Source organism: Pempheris klunzingeri, chromosome 5 (genome assembly GCF_042242105.1).
Source record: "Pempheris klunzingeri isolate RE-2024b chromosome 5, fPemKlu1.hap1, whole genome shotgun sequence".
Taxonomy (NCBI): domain Eukaryota; kingdom Metazoa; phylum Chordata; class Actinopteri; order Acropomatiformes; family Pempheridae; genus Pempheris; species Pempheris klunzingeri.
In genome coordinates, this window is record NC_092016.1 from 18783998 (window position 1) to 18804976 (window position 20979).

The 20979-nt window shown below is 42.2% G+C and overlaps 1 protein-coding gene across 3 annotated transcripts; it reads left to right on the forward strand.

Moving 5' to 3' along the window:
- Positions 1 to 168: 168 nt before the first annotated feature.
- cpt1ab (carnitine palmitoyltransferase 1Ab (liver)) lies at positions 169 to 20293 on the forward strand. 3 transcript variants are annotated; one of them, XM_070831343.1, is made up of 19 exons: positions 169 to 242; positions 6436 to 6600; positions 7059 to 7201; positions 8114 to 8285; positions 8941 to 9042; positions 9215 to 9352; positions 9487 to 9564; positions 10617 to 10724; positions 11414 to 11501; positions 13558 to 13753; positions 14555 to 14743; positions 14839 to 14944; positions 15213 to 15329; positions 16084 to 16248; positions 16806 to 16937; positions 17073 to 17225; positions 17867 to 17980; positions 18145 to 18237; positions 18331 to 20293. In XM_070831343.1, exons 2-19 carry the CDS (start codon positions 6460 to 6462, stop codon positions 18412 to 18414), a joined length of 2319 nt encoding a protein of 772 aa, XP_070687444.1. In that variant the 5' UTR covers positions 169 to 242; positions 6436 to 6459; the 3' UTR covers positions 18415 to 20293. The 3 variants fall into 3 exon arrangements, with proteins under 3 accessions (XP_070687444.1, XP_070687443.1, XP_070687445.1); XM_070831342.1 differs by lacking the exon at positions 169 to 242 and adding an exon at positions 2801 to 2900; XM_070831344.1 differs by lacking the exons at positions 169 to 242; positions 11414 to 11501 and adding exons at positions 2801 to 2900; positions 11980 to 12064.
- Positions 20294 to 20979: the final 686 nt, after the last annotated feature.

The window sequence follows — 20979 nt, forward strand, 5'->3', positions numbered from 1 at the left end:
CCTGCGCTCAAACAGACGCTGGTCAAACGGACTCCCTCCTCCTCCTCCGATTCTTCCTCCCCCTCCTCCTCCTCCTCTTCCTCCTCCCTCCGGCTGCAGCTGCGTGGCACGCGCTGCACCGGTGACAGCACGACGCACGCGCACGTGCGCAGGCGCGGGAGGCGCGAGGAGGAAGCGCGCCCTTCACTGCCGGAAAGTTTGATGGTCAGTGTTTGATGTGCGGGGAACTGAGCTGAACCACGGTAAGTCATCATATTCACCGGGCTTTTCACAGTTACGACAGGGACGTTGACACCGTGAGAAGGTTCCGCTGTTTTCTCTTTAGTTTACTCAACACTGGAAGTTTAAAGCTGCGCTGCTCTCGCTGACTGACGCCATGAGCTAATGTCACCGGTAGCTGGACGGTGGTTTGTGTTCACGGGTGATGTTACGTTGACGCCAGCTTGTTGTAGCTTGATGCATTAATGCTATTGAGGGAATCAGTAATGAGTGTTTAACTTTAAAACAAACTGTTCCAAGCTGGTGAGCAGCATCTTCAGTAATTGGATGACAAAAACTCAATCATCTTCCGCCCTCTGTTGGATGAACACTAGACATGCAGGTGACGCTGCAGCATGTTTCATCTGTTTGATTTGCATGATCACAGGTCCATATGAACTTAAACTAACAAAGATAATCTTTTTCCTCCTCAGATTGTTCATTTAGCTGATACTCATGAATCCTTTGGGACCCCCATAGAAGTGATTATATCCACTATTTCACAACCAAAAACCAAAAAAGAGGGAAAAGCCAGAAAAAACAATTATTAATTTGTGTAACAGCAATATACTATTTTTCATTTATCCCATCAATCATCTTGTGGCTGCTCATATTCATCTGTGGACCCCTTTGAGAGTCTCGATGGCTAGTTTGGGAAGTTCAATAGTGTCACATTAGTTATCCCACAGCAGTAGGCACAGTGGTGAAACAGTCTCGCCTGATTATGCAGTGGCAGTCATGGCAAGGTTGTGTCACCTTCAGCTGTAGGGGGACATTTGAGATGTGCTCCTTTGTTTTATGTTTTCTAATGGCAAATCAGTTTAAATTATTTTGTGGTATCACAAATGTGACCTGTTGACATCACCCCACAGTGCCGCTGGGTGTCCCCTTAATAAATAGAACAGGGGAATCTTTGAACCTGTGCAGGTGCAACATTGTCTTCTGTTCTGTTCAGATATCTTCTACTTAAGATGTGTTGGTCTTCACTCTTAGGTCCCTCTGAATTCAAGTCATGCCATCAATGCAGAATTAAAATGTGTCATCTGATCATTGCTTGTGCCTGAGGATTGAACCATGGTCTGCAACAGTGTGTAACAGTGCCCTCCTTGTGTCTGCACTTATCTTTAGTCTTGTGCAGCTGGTTATCTCTGATTTTGAACTGATTTGTTGTGTCTGACTATAGGCCTTTTTTTTTTTTTGGAAGAAATGTGACAAGTCTAGGTAGAAAAAGCTCAGGTGTATATATTAAAAATTAATGATGGCTGAATTCCATTTAGCTGCTTTGGTTTCAGGGCCTCGTCATTGTGCATGTTGGGTCACTGTATCACTGTCATGGCTTTCTGTGACACTTAAATATAACAGAGCCATTGTTAATGTGTGCTGTGAAAAAGGTCAGTTAAGAAAGTCTTGACTGGCCTGGGGCAGCAGGAACAATAACAAAGCCCTGAAACTGGGATACCTTATTGAAATGGATCCTTTATTGGTGTTATTAAACCTGCGCTGACATGTCAAAATGTCTGCTGTGAAAAAGGTCTGTAGATGATAGATACTGGGAACCAATAGTGACACTGACAGCACACAACCACATGGCTTTTTTCACTCATTTGTGATGGCTGTGATCTTTTATTTGAGGTTGCCGTTGAATATGGCAGCGTTGGGAGTTTGATGAGGTCATCAGGCTCAGTATACCCGTGAAGGCCCGTGAAGCAAGATCTGGGTCACTTGGGTGGCGCAGGGCCACAGTTCTTTCCAGCCAGGAGCCCCAATACAGGTCCCTTTAGCAGTACCTCCAGTTTGGTTGAGTTTCTTTTTTTTGGTACTAGTGACACACTGTGAGTAGCTCACTAGTAGCCTATGTGAAAGGAGGAGGGGTCTCAGAGCTAACAAGAGCCCTCCCAGTTAAGGTCTTTGCTGGCAGCAGGAGAAAAAAAAGCATTTGACAGCATCAGAGAAAGCATATGATCAACCACAGGGGAAGGGGGAAGTGATTAATTGCACTATACATGGCTGCATTTCATTGAGGTACTGTGGGCCCTGGTATTGTACATGCTGGCACTCTACATATGACATATGACATGACAACATATACTGTGAATACGGGTGGGGATTGATTAGATTGTATTGATACCTCTCCCTCTAATATCTCTGACTGTATTATACCATTATCGTGAATGTTTTTCAGCAATTGGATGAGTTGTATATTACTTATCAGGATTAACCAGGTCATTTTACCCACAAACATTTTGTACTTGTATTTCTCACACTATTGTGCTCTATTTTATCTCGTGTTGTGATACATATTATGATGGAGCGTCTTATCCAAACTTCCCGCTCCTTCTGGACAGTGTTAAACGGTGCAGATGTTTTTAATATCACACCCATGCCCTGTACACCTGGGGCACTGTGACACGCTCATGGCGTCTGTGGTGCCATGTGTTACATGATGTCCCCACACAACCCTGGCGATGGCGCTGTTTCCTCGAATTAGGTGTCCTGTAGGCCACCAAAAGGGGCAGGCTTTGTATACAAGTCTGCACTCTCATTCATGCGGAGAGCTTAGCAGTCCCCGCCGACAGCCAGGCGTTTGCCACATCCTCGTCAAAACACAAAGCTCTGCTCCACCAGTCTGTCAGGAAGGGTTGGTGAGTAACAATTCTCCCTTTTCAGCGCCTTTCTCAGCGTAGTCTTGTCTCTCTCCTTCTCTGAGACTGCAGTTTTGGAAGTAGCTGTGCAAAAATGGCTGCAGGGGTTTGAGAGAGAGAGAGAGAAAAAACCTCGACAAGCTAATCACAACCCCTGGGAGCTATCGTTTTCTAAGCGCATTTAAAGATAATGTCAGTTTGTTGCTTTTCCTCGTCGGCGCGGTGCGGAGAGCTGAGCGGTGTTTACATGACGGACCGGCTGTAGATCTGCTCACCTTCGCCGTCATGTAGCCGCTTGTGTGCCCGGATGGCCTGTAGCACTCACAAATGAAGTTTACAAGCGATTCTTGACTTACTAAAGTCGGAATATTTAGGAAAATGGTTTAATGGACTCGCAGCCACTGTCTTGGTTTTAAATTGGTTTTAATGTATTGAATATAAGAGGCCTCTACCGCATGTCCGCATTAGACATGAACCTGTCATGACTTTACTTGTTTTGTATTGCAGTCTTGTGATCCAGGTAGAGATCAAGTGCCCACTCCTGCCGTGTAGTGCACCACATGAATGTAGGCAAAAGTCCAAGTAAAGGTCATTCATTGACAAACCACCTGGCAGCTCTGTGACAATAGATATGCGGCTCTATTATTCAGTAATAATACAATGTGTGTACCTGGCAGCGGCCTATGATGTGTGATGATAGGACATGAGAAATGTATTAAAGGTAGATGTGTGTGGAGATGTCCCCTGCCAGTGAAGGTCAGTAAAAGTTGGTCTGTCACAGTGTCCTTTATGTAAGAGCATCATAAAAGCAGAGACACCAGGCTGTGTTTCTTTTCATGTGGCTTCTTCATTTTGGTGAAGAAACAGAATACAGTAGATTGACACGGGGGGGGGGGGTGCACACTAGTGACCCCATTTCTCACAGACCACGTGGGCAGGACACTTGATATAATACCTCAAGAAAATGTAGCCTACATATGTGTCGTGAACGGACCTGAGTGTGATGTTGAGGTGTTTAGCAGAGACTCTGTTTGAGGTGCATGATGTGGCGTTTGCGGTCCGAATCATAATACAGTTACGCGACGCCAAGTTCATGAAGACGGGGGGCAGTTGATGTGATTAATTCACGCCAGACAGGGTTGTGCATCTGCTTTAAAATGTCCAAATGGACCGACTGTATAATATCCTAAATAAACGAGATATGTTGGGTGGCTTCATGATAGACACAAAGGGATATGTTTGCCGGTTTACGTGAATTTGTGAGTACTACGTTGCCAGTTTCACCCGGTATCTAAGCGGCGTAGCGCCGCGACCTTTCCCCTAGTTTCTGCAGCACAGGGTGGATCATGTGATGCTGGAAAAGTAGCTGGGGGAGGGGACAGGCTGCTGAAACGCTGCTCTGTGGATGCTGCTCCTTTCCGATTACTAAAAAACGTAGAAACAACGTGTCCTGTTTTCCGAGTGCTCCCGTTGAATGAGATAAAAATGGACTCTGCAAAGAAAAAAAACACATTGCTTTTCAACGAAGCAGAGCTTTGCAGGAGAAACGCTTCTGCAGTCTTAGAAGAGGGCCAGTGGAAACCTTACACAGCAAAGCAGTGCCATGCTTAATGTGAAAACATTACTTTTACCATCAATGGGCAGTTTTAGGCTTTCTATTTCGTCTCAGGCAGTTGCTACGTGTGTGCTTATGTGGCATTTGCATTTCCGACTGCATTGAAGGCAACTGGAAACAGCAGGTCCCTCTCAATGTCACAGCTACAGTGAATTCATCCAGGTGGTGGCCTGTAGCTTACACACACCGCTGGGCTCCTGTGTCAGTCATGGTCAAATTAAGGCTTCATTTATTTAGATCTACATGGAGACATGTTTTTTAGGCCTTTGGAACCATGAAGAATATTCTGATTTTAATCCCAGTCATATTCGTTATATTGAAAGGAATCACTTATATCAGGGGTACCATTTAAGGTCACGTCACTTCCAATGAGAAAAAGTCCATAACACTTCATCAAGGATAACTTAAAAAATGCCAAAAGATGTCATTCTAGTGTCTCCAACACGTCATAGGATATCATGTCATCTTAAATCGCACATCATCTATTTAATTTATCAGACTCTCCTTTGATAAAGGCTAAACAGGTTCCCTGTACTGAGGGTATTTTGTATTAAGTCTTCCACTACTGAAGAAGAGGGATAGTAGCAGCACAGTGAATAAACATAGTCACCTCTGCAGGTTTAAAATCATCTCCCACTAAGCTTTCCTTTGTCTCCACACTCTTTTTGCCTTCCATCTCCATTGAAAATAATTACATTTAAACATTGCATGCTAATATTATTTAAACATGCAATAGCAAAATGGAGCCTCTAGTTTGGAATAAAAAAGTTTGCCTGTAGCACCAGTTTTCGTTTAGTAAAGAATGCGGTGCCACACCTGCCTAACCAGTTTAGAGATGAGTGGTAGTGGTACAACAGAGCCGCCTCCTATGGTGTCAGCTTGCAGGAGCCAGGTGAGTTGATATAGTAACTAAATACAAAACATGCACAATCGAGCTGGTTTATGAAGGACATCCCCTTACACATGATATTTCCTAAAATAGATTAGATAGATTATATATTATAATCATTAAAATGCTAAAAATCATTGTATGAAGTATTCTTAAAGCAGGAAAACCGCCAAACGTTGTCACTTTGGTTAGTCTTTGTACTTAGGATACCACTTGTGATGATGATGCATGTTTTGTTTTCATAAATGCCCTTTAGTTTCATCGCACATGACAGCAACACAGACAGCAAATATCTCTCTGAGGCATAATTAAATGGGTGTGCTACAGTTGTGACTGCACTCCACTAGAAAAAAAAAACCTCAGTCCTTAGGTCTGAGACAGAATCAAAATTAAGTAGAATTGCAAATAAGACCAAGATTATACAGAGACCATCAAACATAACTAAGTCTCATCTCTTAGTTAGTGTACAGGACTCAAGACCACAGCCATGAGACACAAAGAGTGAATGTCCATTACAGTCATTCAAAATGCTGTAACAGTTTTGCTTCTAAACCATATATACTTTGGTTTTGAGTAAAAATGCAGTTGTCCATTTAACTCTACGTCAGTCCAGTCCAATCCAGTAAGAGTGCTGTCCCTACAAAGAGCCTTTAACTGAAACCTGCAGTGTTGTCGAAGAATAAGAACCACTGATTTCCAGGAGCTGCCCAGTTTGAAATATTGTTCTGATATTCAGATTAACAGTCATCTTCAGCCTCATCCAGACATCAGGATGTGGTGATTAACGTTGTTGTGTTATTGTGATGTGATTGTGCATGAAGTCGGATCCATGTTACCCCACCTTTAGTGATGATTTTACCAGGTGTTAATGCCGTCCACCTTAGCATGAAGTGCGAAAACATTGTAGGAACACGATGTGGGTGGGTCAGTGTTTCTGAGCTCTGTCTTCACTTTGCCTTTTCCGTTAGATATAAACCCTCTTGAAACTTCTGCTTCACTTGTCAATCATCCCGCTCCTTCCTCACCCTCAGTGACCCTGTGCAGTAGTAGCCACCATGGCAGAAGCTCACCAGGCGGTGGCCTTCCAGTTCACCGTCACCCCAGATGGCATCGACCTACAGCTGTGCCACGAAGCTCTACGCCAGATCTACCTCTCTGGCCTCCACTCCTGGAAGAAAAGGTTCATTCGCTTCAAGGTGAGAGGGGTTAGGCGTGTGGGACAGCAAAGTCCAGAGGGTGTCTGTACAGTATGAGGGGACATTTTGATGAACTTTGACTGAGTTACTGTTTGTTGTTCTCAGTAAATATTTAGTTAATAGACTACATCATAGAGGCACCAGTAATGCATCACACTAGAAGGTCACCCTCTCTCACACAAATAGCCAACAGTACCAGTAACCTTCCTGTCTGTTCTTTGTGTCCTAACCTCTGGCCTAGTTGTCTGTTTACAAACAGGTATACTGTGTCACTCAGCCCCAAAGACCTGCTAGCATTTTCAGACATTCCTCTTTTGTTTGCATGTCTGCAGTTTGTGATATCTCCCATATGTCAACAGGATACAAAACTCTCGTGTTTTTAAGTAATTTTATAAACACTATCCTTATAGATTCTTTACTCTCTGTGACCCCCCCCCATTTGGTTTACCTTTCCTCAGAATGGGATAATGACTGGAGTGTACCCTGGCAGCCCTGCTGGGTTCATGGTGGTGGTTGTGTCCTACATGTCCTACAATAAATATAAGCAGCTGGATCCCTCTCTGGGGTTGATTGCCAAGCTGGGCCAACACATACCCGTCAGGTAAGTCCACGGATATGATGAGTCGCTCTGCTAGTATCACACGGCGAATAGCAGACAGAGACAGCCGAAAAACCTCCACCATTATTGGCCATTTAGAACAATATGGAACATCAAAGAGCTGTATTAATTTCTAGACACAACCACGTTCCTAATTAATTCATTATTGGCGCAGTGGTAGAAGTTCTAAATGGCCATGTTCTGTAGTAGGAGATTGGCAAGGAAAGATAATAGGCATGGAACAAATGATTAACTGTGATTAAAAATCCAACATGTGACAGTACCCCCCCTGGAATGCAATTGACTCAGTGTCATCAATCTTTTACTATCTTTAAGCAACTATGCACATGGCTCAGGTATTCATGTGAAATAACACAGGCCTGTATTTTTCCAGTACCTCCTTTAGTTGCAGCTCTAGATGTGCTAACAAATAGGAAATTTTGCTCCAAATGTCCACTACAACTCGTCTTTATGTTTGCTAACAACGTTGATCATATTTACTGATGTTAAGTAAACACCTTCTGCCAATATGGAGCTTTTAGTGCCTCTCTTATCAACAATGCTGGGGATTTTTCCTCAAGACAAGGACATTGTTTATGACAGCGTGCTTAAGGTTATTACCTCCAGAAAAGAATGTTTTGTGTAAGCTTAGAGCACCTGTTGGTGTTACACTGTTTCAAAGACCGAAATTACAGAAAAGCCATGCCACTTCTCATCCAACATCTCATCAGTGACGCTGAGTAATAAAGCTGTAGGATTTTACCGTTGACATCAATTAAAATGTGTGTGTGTGTGTGTGTGTCTGTGCTTATCCCTGTCAGACCATTGATACAGTCCAAAGTCAGAGTCAAATTAATTCAAGACAGGGAAACAATGCATGTCATTTATCCTATGTCTCTCTGCCTCTGTCCACAGTCGATATATGTCCACAGACAGCCAGAGGATAGTTGGAGGAGTTCTGGTGGGCACAGGCTTGTGGGTCACCATTATCATGATTATGAGGAATGTCCTAAAGTGCCTGTTGTCGTGGCACGGCTGGATGCATGTACACCGCGGCTCTGTGTCCTGGACGACTCGTGTGTGGATGGTGAGACTATGAATGTGCTCCTCTGTTCAATTCACTTTAGAGAAGATTCATACAGGAATGCCCTGGTGCAAGCCTTAATCCCATGAGTAAAGAATGCGGCTTTTGCCCGTCACATGGAGTACATTGTCAGAGAAGACAGACAAACTTTTATTTAACTCTTTTAACTTAATGGATACACAATTCTGGTTAACAACGTACTTAAAGGGAATATTCTAAATGATGCAAGGTTAACATTTTAGACTATAAGGTGGTGAACTGCATTTAAGTTTTGATACATTGTTGTGCACTTGCTTATCAAATTTGAGGCAAATTCATTTGAGGCTACTGTGCACTGATTTCCTGTTGGTGTAGACCTGAAAAATGCAAAGAATATTGTAAAAGAGGGTATTTCATGTTAACGCTTAATATTATCAAGGTTTTACTATTCCTGGAGAAAAGTCCTAATTCAAATGACTTCAGTGATCACAGCTACAATTTATTTTTTACTTAAAAGACACATGTCACAATATAAGCGCTACTTTGGTCCTTTTAGTTTAACTCACTGATTACGTGTTTGCACTTTGCTTCATACCCCGCAGGTTTCCAGGTGAAACAAAGTGTAACAAAAAATTCCCTTTGCCCTGTCCTCTCTCCCTTATCTGTTCTGCCTGTCCAGTTATTAGTGAAGGTGTTCTCTGGCAGGAAGCCAATGCTGTACAGTTTCCAGAACTCCCTGCCACGGCTACCTCTTCCCTCTGTCAAGGACACCTGCAGCAGGGTAGGTTCCACCTGTCATGTCACTTCCTGCCTGAACCAATGCTTCGTGCATATTCCCAAATGATCATATTGGTTCTAGCTATTGGTCTGGAACCAAAGACAATTATTGTATTGTCTAAAATCGAGGGGCCTTTGATTCTCTCTTCGTGACCAAGCATTTCTCTGGTTGACAGTACCTGGAGTCAGTGCACCCACTGATGGATGATGAGAAGTATGAACGGATGAAGGCCTTGGCTAAAGACTTTGAGAAGAACCTGGGACCCAGACTGCAGTGGTACCTCAAACTCAAGTCCTGGTGGGCCTCCAACTACGTGAGTTAGACAGAATTCCTCTCTCTTCTTCGCTCTCATGTCACAGTTTTGGACCTTGCATGGGTCCTTGAAATGTCTTCTACCTTCTCAGTGTCTCCAAAAATGTCCCCCCTCCCTCCTTTTGTGTTGCACAGGTCAGTGACTGGTGGGAGGAATATATTTACCTTAGAGGTCGTGGGCCCATCATGGTCAACAGCAACTATTATGCCATGGTAAGACATCTCCATCTGAGTATCTGTTTGCAAACAGTGGCCAAGCCTTTTGTTCAACGATTAAGCAATAAGCTTAGTGATTGATTGTCAATACTATGTGAGTGTGAGACTGGTTTTAGTGTGGCCACAACCATTAAAAGTAGAGAGTTATAAACAAAGGTTATTTTCTCTTTAATTATTAACCATTAATGTGTAATCTTAAAATAATTTGTCACTAGAGCTGCAGTGTGACCTATGTCACCTCCAGGCACACCATCTGGCATTCGTTCAATATACGACATTGTAAGTGGCATGAGCTCTTGTGCAGCATTATGACCGCAGAATGAAACCAGAATGAAAATAAGATGAAAAAACCATTGAGCAGCGCTAGTCAGATGTGGCGAGGGAAAGGCACAAGAGCAAGAAGGATACCATCTTCAGTGAGGTGAAAAATAAGCCAAAAAAAGCATCAGTTTGGGCCTGTGAGATCTGTAGTGCCCAGTTGGGTAGCATATGTGTTTCTTTGTAAAGTAACGATTCACACTTGCTGGCACAAACCCCATCATGCGTCTGTGTGTAGAAATATATGACAGTGTCTCAAGGGAACTCATTACAGCCACAGCCTTACAGTCATGGGACTTTCAGCATTTTGGCTGGCAAAGCTACAGTTACTGTAAATACGGTCAATGTTAATGTGTCTTTACTTTGTGGGCAGTTTGATTGCATGACGGCATGGCAGGCATGAGTCACTGCTCCTGGAGACACAGTACAGTGGATCTGTTTTGTCTGTGTGCAGTTATCAAGTAGATAGTATGAATAGTAACATTAACGTGCCAGCAGCATTGAAATGTGTCTTTTGCAGCTCACACAAAAAATGAATTCCTGTTCTTACTTACAAAGCCAAATCACAAAAACACTGCTCTCAAAAGAGGCAGACCAAAATAACAACAAAGAATCTCTGGATTGATCACATTGTGTTCAGGGTGCTCTTCTGTTTCCCCCTGCTTCAGGCTACAGTATAACACAGATAAAATGGGACTGATTATTGATTTATTGTTTTTTTTTCCCCCCAGGATTTCCTCTATGTGTTCCCCACCTCCATCCAGGCTGCCAGGGCAGGTAATGCCATCCATGCCATCATGCTCTACAGGAGAAAACTGGACAGAGCCCAGATCAAACCAGTGAGTAGAGAGCTCCTCAGTCTCCCTGTTTCACTGAAAAGGAAACACTGTGTTGAGTAATTTGTAGACTTTGTGCAAGCTGTGATATAAACTCCATTATTACACGTTTGATCTTATCAATCCTATGTAAATGTTTAACTTATTCATTTAGGATTTATTGATTAATAGCTCTTACCTCAGTGCGTTTGTTTTAGTTTACAATGACAGCTGCTTATCTTTCACAACTCTTTCTTGTGTACTCTAAAGTAAGTTTGTTATCCAATGTCTTACCAATGATTATACAGAAACTTGATTTTGTCCCCAGCTCTCTCTGACTTTGGAATGAGCCATGCACTGTGCTTTTTGCTTGTTTTGTTAGAAGTACAGCTGTTATTACCGGCGTTTTTCTGAAGGCTTAGTGAAAAACGCTTAACGAGTGCTGTTGACTTAACTGACACACAGCAGTGTCATCTCTTCCTGCTCCTCTGTCAGTGCTTTTCCTGCATGATGCTTAAGTGCAAATTCTTTTTTACATTTGCACAGTCCTGACATACTGCAATATGTTGCATAAACACACTTTGATCTCTTACAAAGACTGATTGTATGCATTTATACAAGCAACAATGCATGAGCCCGCTCTGTTACACACTCACATTCGGTTGTCTCTGTTTTACTGTTTTGTCCCTTCGCTGTGTCGGACGCTGCGTTAGATATACTTGGTGGCAAACAAGGTTCCTCTGTGTTCGGCTCAGTGGGAGCGGATGTTTAACACCACCCGCACCCCTGGTTTGGAGACAGGTAAGAGGAGGGCACATCTTTGCTGTGCCCTCTGCACCCCCACCCTGCGACTCTAGCTATGCAACCATCGGAAACCCTGACTCCTACGCTCATTCTCAACAGCACAGCCCTGAAACAGTTCTATTTCTCATTGGCTTTTGTTAGTTTTTTGATTTGATCGATTCGAGTGATTTTTTTTTTTAAGCGCAAGTATCAACATTTGAGTACAGATCTTACTACAAATATCAGGGCTTTGCTGGTGGCATTGAGATGGCAGACCACTGGTTTCTGGACCCTGTTCATGTCTCCTTCCTTGGCAGTCTCCCGAGGTCCCTCCTGCTCCGTAAGACTGCTTATCAACCCAATCCTCATTGCTCCCTCTTCACTTCATTCATGCTTGTGACCCTGTAGGTGTGTGTCTGCTGCTGCTGCTCTCTGGGGATTTTAGTGAGTTAGTTTGTCATCTCTATGTGTTTGACTCTCCCCTTTTGCTTTTCAGCTCATGCTCCTACACACTATTCCCATGTGCTCAGCCCAATACGAGCGTATGTTCAACACCAGTCGTGTCCCAGGTGTAGACACAGGTAGAGTCTTTAGCAGCGCCGTCTCCTCCACACTACTCCTACTGTACTTCTCCTTGGGACACTTGTCCACCTGTTTGACTTAGAAATAAGCTGACCACCTTGATGCATGTGTGCTGGTCTGTGCACATCCAAGTACTAATTTGCATGTGGCCAGTGTTTGAGTTTCAGACTCAGGCAAAACAGCGATAGTGTTATGGTAAGACTTGGAAATGTCAAACAGTGATTGGCTTTTTCAAACTTAAACAAGAACAACATTTGGGAAGTTATGTTCATTTGTTGAAGATATGATATGTAACATGCACGGTCCGTGTGGAAACGACTTGCAATGCACGATATAACACTATAGCAATAACCAGCCTATAACCAATATGAAAGCCCAAATCTAAAGGCCTCAGGGCCAAGACCTTGAGCTGTGATGTCATATAAATGCACGACGCACAATATGTGCAAACATTAGACACCTGGTGTCCCAACAGGCTGCTTGTATCTCTGGCTATACAAGACAGAAGTGAATTTTGACTCATTTTAAATCAATTGAAATGTATGAGAGAAGTAGAAAGTGGTCAGCAAGTAGTTTTTTTTGACAAATTATTACTTTTGAATTAATTAAAAGTGATATTTGTACAGAATTCAAGAAAATACGAATGTGGTGTGAGTTTGTTTACCCGTCAGGTTGTATAAGGGAGTTTTGGAAACAGAGAGATGTCCTAGTAATGCATAGATGGAGCGTCAGTAAAAAATAATGCAGATTATGGCACTTTTTATAGCAAGTATGCAATTTTCAAAACCAGTTTATTTGAATACTAGTTTCTCAGTCGTCAGTTTCCATCATCATATTTACGTTACTAGAGGTGCCTTTGTTGTGAGAGAAAACTCAGTAGGCTTTAGTATTACCTGGACGTGAAGAGGTTGTTGTTCCTAATGTAAGTATCCTCTCCTTTGTCTTGCCTGTAACAAGGACAATGCTTGTTTGAACACCGTGAGCATCACCGCACTAATATCATAACTTTGTATCATAGAGTCAAATTATGTTTTTGAATCGGCTTCTCTTGGTGGAGCACAGTACTGTTCAAACAAACATTGCCTCAATTGATTGTATTCCGAAACCACTGCCCCCTCCCTTTTCATCTCACTTCCTGCACCTCCCATTTCAAGCTGCTTTAGTTTTTTTTTTAACTGGATAGTCCCTCCCATCATGTAGTATCACTTTGAATCAGTTGTTTTTTGCCTTTCAAATTAATACAAGTTCATGAGAAGGTTGTTCAGAAAAAAGGACCAGCCATGTTGTGGATATCACATCATTTTATCACTGGGAGCAAAAACTGATCACTAACACTTGTATTGCTCACAGTAATTAAATGCTGTGACATCCACACTTTATTTTCACACCACACAGAGATATGTGTACAAACACATAAATCTACCCCAAACATTCCTCCAACTGTCTTTTTTCCTCTCTTTCTCTCTCATTACCATTTGTCCCCCTCTCCCAGATACCCTTCAGCACATGAACGAGAGCAAACACATTGCTGTGTACCATAAGGGACGCATATATAAGGTGTGGATGTTTTATGATGGGCGGCTGCTGTTGCCACGGGAGATAGAGCAGCAGATGGAGAGGATCTTGGCCGACAAGTCGGAGCCCGTTCTAGGAGAGGAGAAACTACCTGCGCTCACGGCAGGGGAAAGGTGGGTGGCAATACAGAGGGAGCTGCAGCCAGTGTTGATGAGGCCACGCGATGTGTATTATGCATTATAGCACAACAGGATGTAAAGAAATATGACATTTATTAGCATAATGTGTTCAAAGGTTGATTTAGTAAGGTAATAATTTACATACTGCAAAACAGTCATACAGTGTTAGTGTACAATATGATATATCATCAGATTTTCATAAAAAGACAAAAAATGGTAAGTAAGTTTGTTTAGTATAGCACCTTTCACAGAACAAAGTCACAAAGTGCTTCATAAGAGTAAAATGGTTGAAAGTAACACCATAAAACAGTAAAAAGAAACGGCATTAAAGCATAATCAACAGCAGATTTAAAAACACATTAACACTAGATAGCAGGAGGTGAGACAAATCGTATCCCAAGATATGAAGCCTACTCATATTTTGCAAATAAATACACCGTGTGATGCCAACACTAAGTAACCTCAAACATACCCAGGGCATGTCCGGACTGTATTTCATGTTACTTATCTGCCGACAAATGTGGTGACGTTTGTGATAAGCTGCAATCGGACATGTCGGCTCAGACGTTGCATTGCTCATGTGCCATAACTGACTGTAAGATGACATGAGTGTTGTGAATGTGGGAAAGAGTGTGGCAGTGATCACAAAAGTGCAAGAAAAGTTGTGTGCCTCGCTATCACACATTACAGACACTGAGGAGAAACGTGTGCGCATTTGTCGCAAGTAAGCTTCACTCCTGTGAGGCCTTGTTTCAGAGCAGCCTGGGAAAAAAGATGTGATTTGACGTTCTGCAGGACCCCATGGGCAAAGGCTCGTGAAACCTTCTTCAGCCGCGGTAAGAACAAGCAATCTCTGGATGCCATTGAGAAGGCAGCCTTCTTTGTGACCCTCGATGACACCGAGCAGCGTTTCGATGAAGACAACCCAGTCAAGTCTCTGGACAGTTATGCCAAGTCCCTGCTGCACGGAAAGTGCCATGACAGGTGGGAGAAACTAACATGATATTGTTCTGTTTATTGTTGCAATGCAAGTTCATTTATAAATAAACTGGAAGTGTTTATTCTTTGTTTTCTTTCAGGTGGTTTGATAAGTCCTTTAACCTGATAGTTTTCAAGAACGGCACCATGGGACTGAACGCAGAGCATTCCTGGGCAGACGCTCCGATCATTGGCCATCTGTGGGAGGTACAGCAGTGTAGTTTTTATGTGTGTTTTGCAAATCAGCCTCAAATAATGTCACAAGTAATAACTTATGAAAATCAGCACCTCTGTGTTAATCAAGGAGTAAATGTAACTAACTCAACAAACTGAACGAATACAGTGGAGTGGAAAGCAATGTTTTTATGTTCTTGGGATGTGTGTCCATCAAAGCTGTGTGTCCATAAAGACAGAAATGTGAGAAAAGCCAATTTGTCTTGAGGAAGTCATGATAAAACCTGACCCTGCCTTGCAGCATGTACTTTCCATGGACCCCATTAGGCTTGGATATACTGAGGATGGTCACTGCTGTGGGGAGCCTCACCCCAACCTACCAGGTCCTCAGAGGCTGCAGTGGGACATCCCTGCTGAGGTAAGGGATGGGCTTTCGCTCCCAGAAGAACTAGTTCCTACATAGTGTTTTGTGACCACGTTTGAAGGCAAAGGTGTTTTATAGCTGTTTAGAATGGCCACATTCAAAAATGGGGAGAAAAGCCGTCCATCATAGAGAGGAGGAGGAGATATATATATATATATATATATATATATATATATATATATATATATATATATATATATATATATATATATATATATATATATATATATATATATATATATATATATATATATATATATATATATATATATATCTGTGCACGCTTTCAGACACTCTCTCCAAAAACAACATTCTTAGCGAGTCTTGTAAATAATGAAGAAAAAAAGCTAGAGAGAGAGAAGTTCAAATCCTGCTTCACACAGATGGCCAATCACTGCGTGTGATTGTCGGTTCTTTAACGTTACCATCATTTAAGAGTGCAGCACTCACTTGTTCCTGTTCCCTGTCAGAGAGGTGGACTTGGTGGATGATTTGATATTCATAGGGGTTGGCCTCCCTCTGCTGGTAGCTTGAATTATGTGCAACAGTGTTAGTATTAATTTTTTCAAACCAAAGATGTGGAGAAAGGGCCGTTGGATATTGTATATTTGAAACTTAAAAAGTGACAGTGTAGTAATTGGTCTTAGTCTGTAGTACTGACAAACATTTAATTAATCTGAGCTTTCATGATTATAAAAATATGTTGCCATCTGCTCAGTCTAACATACAACTCTATTACTTATTCTAGTGCCAGGAAATGATCCAGAGCTCTTTGACAGTGGCCAGGACTCTGGCTGATGACGTGGACTCCCACATTTTCCCCTTCAATGACTTCGGTAAGGGTCTGATTAAGAAGTGCCGCACCAGCCCTGATGCCTTCATCCAGATCGCCCTGCAGCTGGCCCATTACAGGGTAAATATATGCAACCCACAACTTTCTCAGCAAACTTTTATGACTCAACAGCACTTGAATTCATTTGTGATGTAGTGGCCTCTCCATGCTATGCTTATTATTATGACAACTGGTCACATCCAGTCACAGTCCAGTCACTCTTAAATTCCAGCAGAGGGCAGTCACAACTTGCCACCCAACATGACATTTAAGACTTTCAATTAATGGTTTAACCAAAACATTATTCCGCTTTAGTTTGAGGCTGTTCATTTTGCAGTTTAAGCACATGTAAAAGGAGCAATCATCATCTTTGAAATGTTTACACTTGCCGCTAATTGGCATTTAGCTACGGATAATGTCTTTGTAGTGTGTAATGTGTTTTTATGTTGTCTTGGTAATGGATGTTCGTTTGTGGTATTTCCTGGTATGTGAGTGTGAATGTAAGCCTCCTAAAAGTCTTTGACTTTTTGTGTAAGACTCAAGAACTCAAAAATCTACTGGCAACTCATTACAAATTTACAAAGCAACTTCCGGAGGTTTCTCTTTTTTAAATGCTGCCCCTCACTGCCTGTCACCAGGACAAAGGGAAGTTCTGCCTGACATACGAAGCCTCCATGACGCGCTTGTTCCGTGAGGGCCGAACAGAAACTGTGCGCTCCTGCACCATGGAGACCTGTGCCTTTGTCCGCTCCATGATCAGAGATGAGACGGTGAGGCTAGACAGCAGCCGCACACCACACCTGTGGTGACACTCCTACTCTCAGTCAGCACGTGTTACTCCAGTGACAACAAATCATGCTCTTACATTGTTTGTCATGCTTCACGGTTTATGTATTTCCTGACAGAGAGAAGAGCGCCTCAAGTTGCTCAAACAGGCAGCAGAGAAGCACCAAAACATGTACCGCCTGGCAATGACAGGAAAAGGCATCGATCGCCACCTTTTCTGTCTCTATGTGGTTTCCAAATATCTGGGAGAGGACTCTGCCTTCCTCAAAGAGGTACAAGATGTTGCTATAAGGTTTCTGCTCTCCTGAGCTAAATTAATTTGTGTCTCAGCCAGACGGGGCTGACGGGGCCTTGATAAAACAAATCAACCTGAGTTTATCAGACTGTGTTAAGGCAAGTAAATTAAGCCTGGTCTTGAATGTACGACAGTTACAACAGACAATTTTTATTGAAGTAACTTCTGAAGGAGTGGTATATATGTGTAGGTGTATCTTTTTTAAAGAAGATTTTTAAAGATCTGTTTGAGAAAACTGCCTTTTAAAACCAGAATTCACTTCTGTAGACTAAGATTCACTTCCAATCACATTTGTACCCTGTTCAGGAAACTGGCTCTTAAAACACACAGGCGCATTCAGTCCTTTCACACTGGGCGTCTACTTACTTTCTCTGAAGTAGATTGTGCAGGCGACTGTGCATTTTCCAACCTTCCACTGACGTTTGTCATGGTATTTTTAAATGCAGCTCATCACTGTGTTATACAACACGTGCCACTTCTCCCCTTCCCTCAGTAACTTAAATAATAATTTGAAAAAATGCATCTGCATTAGACTTGATACAGATGTTACTTGGGCTAAGAGCACAGCACGAGTTTGTTTTGACCAGTAAATTAAATGTTTGTTACCTTTCTGTTCAGGTGCTGTCTGAACCGTGGAGGCTGTCCACCAGTCAGACCCCTCTGCAGCAGCTGGAGCTCTTTGATCTGGTCAAACACCCTGAGTATGTGTCCTCCGGAGGTGGCTTTGGGCCGGTAAGTTCTCCATCAGTCCTGAGAGTAACTTTTAAAGAGAAGGAAAAGAATAAAAAAAACTCTGTATGTACATGTCACAAATTCCCACTTTTTGGAAGTGTGGTTTGAAATTGTTGAGATCAAACCCACATTTCTCCCTCCGTCTTTCCTCCTTTGTCCTTAAGGTGGCTGACGACGGTTACGGTGTCTCTTACATCATTGTTGGTGAGAACCTCATCAACTTCCACATCTCCAGCAAACACTCAAGCCCAGAAACTGTAAGTTCACTGGTTCTTAGTTTAAATTCTTCCTTGTTCTTAATATAATGAGAATTGTTAAAATCTTATTTCGCTATTTTTGCTGTATTTCAGGACTCCCACCGTTTCGGCACCAACATCAGACAGGCCATGTTGGACATGCTGGATCTCTTCCAGCTTGACAAGAAAACCAAGTGACTGTCCTCTCCATAGGTGGAGGATCAGCACGAGACGTTGTTTTTAGCAGAACATATATTCTTCCTGAAGCTTGTACAGAATCAAATGTTGGATTTGGGGTTATTTTTAAGTTAATCGATGTTTCAGAAATAAGGATGATTGAAAGGTATTTGGAAACATCTCTGTCGATATGTGTGTGAGGCGTTTATGTGTACTGTATGTATAGGCAAGGTGAGATTCTGGTGTGTGTTGGGCACAGGGAGTGCACAGATCAAAGTTTTTATTTAAAGGACTGTACGCACCGGTGCCTTAGTGACCCACTAATGTAAAAAGGGCAGAAAGGGAGGAGAAAATTAGAGTCACTGTAGTCTGAGATCAAGTCTGTATTTCCACAGTAAGAGACATTTCAGCTAAAGGATTGTTCAGTAGCATCATCCATTATTTGAATCATGTGTTAAGTTGAGAGATGGTGCAATATTTTTACTAGTTTTTGTCCCAATGTCAAAAATCCTATGATTTTTTTTTTTTTTTTAGGTCTTTTGTTCTCCGGTCTCCTAAATTGCAGCACCCGAGTCATGTGTAACGGGCCAAAGCAGCAAACTTGATGTTAGATATCATCAGCAAATTGCATGTTGATTGAGAATTGAGTCTGATTTGCCAGGCTGACCAGTTGTATCCAGTAATATCACAGCTACGGAAGCCTGCAGGAGTAAATCAGTCGACCTCTCATTTTAAGAATTAAAAATATTCAGCTCCGATCTGGAAAGAGACACTTCATATCAGTGTGATTCTGGATACCAACACAGTGGATCTCCATTGCCCTTCTGACTCTAGTTCACAGCCAATGTGTTTTAGCTTTTTAGCTGCTATGATTTCATGACGCAGCAACGTAGGAAGATCGTGTGTGTGTGTGTGTGTGTGTGTGTGTGTGTGTGTGTGTGTGTGTGTGTGTGTGTGTGCGTGTGTGTGCGCGCGTCTCTGTTGTTTTCATACTCAGGTTTTACTAACTTGGCCTAGTATTCACGAGTGCTTGCTACAGCTCATGTTGTACAGTATAAGAAAAAAATGAGATGCAGTACAAAACTATGTGACCCCAACGAGCTGGAGGGTAGCATATATATATACATATATATATATAACATTAAGTTTGCTGTGGAAGTGAGGGATTGGAAGGACAGGGTGTGTGTCTGGTGTGAATCTCACTTGCACATTGTGTTGAATTTGACTTGACAGTGCGTGGCGGACACTGACTTTTTTTTCCTGTTTCTACTGGTAAATTAGAGTTAACTGTACTGAAACCTGGTTTGCACTCCATCACTGGCCCATCAGTTCAAACTAACCAACTCCTAACTACCTTGTCAGACGAGTGTTGGACACAAGCGTAGTGGTGTTGCAACTGTCGAGATGAGGTGCCGAATCGCTTAATAGGTTTCAGCAGTACAGTAGGAAATCAATGTTTCTCTTTGAGTAATGCTTAGGAAGTGCAGATATTGGGGCTGCTGTGTGTAGGAGTGCATTTCTGTTATTCTGTATATGTTGTCAGTTCATCATATTATTTATTTTTTCCATGTTTTAACCTCTTTATTCACAAAACAAACATCCATATTTACCAGCTGAATGTGGCGACTAATAAGCACTAAGTTAAAGCTTTGCTGATTTAAGTGATGAGACAGACAAAATGCTTCCTTTTGTTTTCGACATGACAGTTTTGTTATCACACATTTTGCCAGTATGTTGTAGTCGTATGACTTTTTATCTCGGTAGACCTCATGTTTACACTGCTGCATGGTTTTTGAGGATGAAGCTGTATATGTTTGCCTTGAATTTAAAAATGTGTAAAGAGACAAGCAGCTGATATACCAAAACACATTTTAACAATAAAGTGAATGTCAGACAGCTGCATCACCTCCGAGTATGTGATCTCTGGCTTACAGTCTGTTCTCTTTAGCCATTTAAATCATTTCATAAATTGGGGTAGAAAAGCACTGTATTAGCCTCCATCAATGCCACAACAAGACAATCAAATTTTGGATAAATCTGAAATGATACAATATCTTTGTCATACTAGAGTAAAAATACAGTTTGTGGGTCTACAAAACAATTTGAAGATGTCGACTTGGGCCGCAGGAAATCGTGAGGAGCATTTAAAAACAATCGTCAGATTAAACAACAGTGAAAGCAACAAAAAGTCAACAGCATAATGTGTAATAATAATGCACTGCTCATCTCCACAGGCAAACCTGTTGGCTAATCAACAGTAAACACAAAGTGATTGGACATAAATTTATTAAACAAATTCAGTTTTCGGCCTGATGATGGACGGCACTACAGGAAGCGTGAGGGGACCATCGGGGTCATCGTGATTCATCCAGAGGGGAGCAAGAATGTGTGTATGAAATTTCATGGTGATCCACCCTTTAGTTTCACTGAAAACCCAAACAGCCAACCTCGAGGTGGCACTATCACAGGAACACCTGAGTTGAGACTGTGAAGAAAATCTTAATGTTCTGTCTAATAATTGCTGAAATTTTTCAGTCTGGATCAAAGTGGTGGACTGACAAACATTTCCATGCCTAGATCCACGCC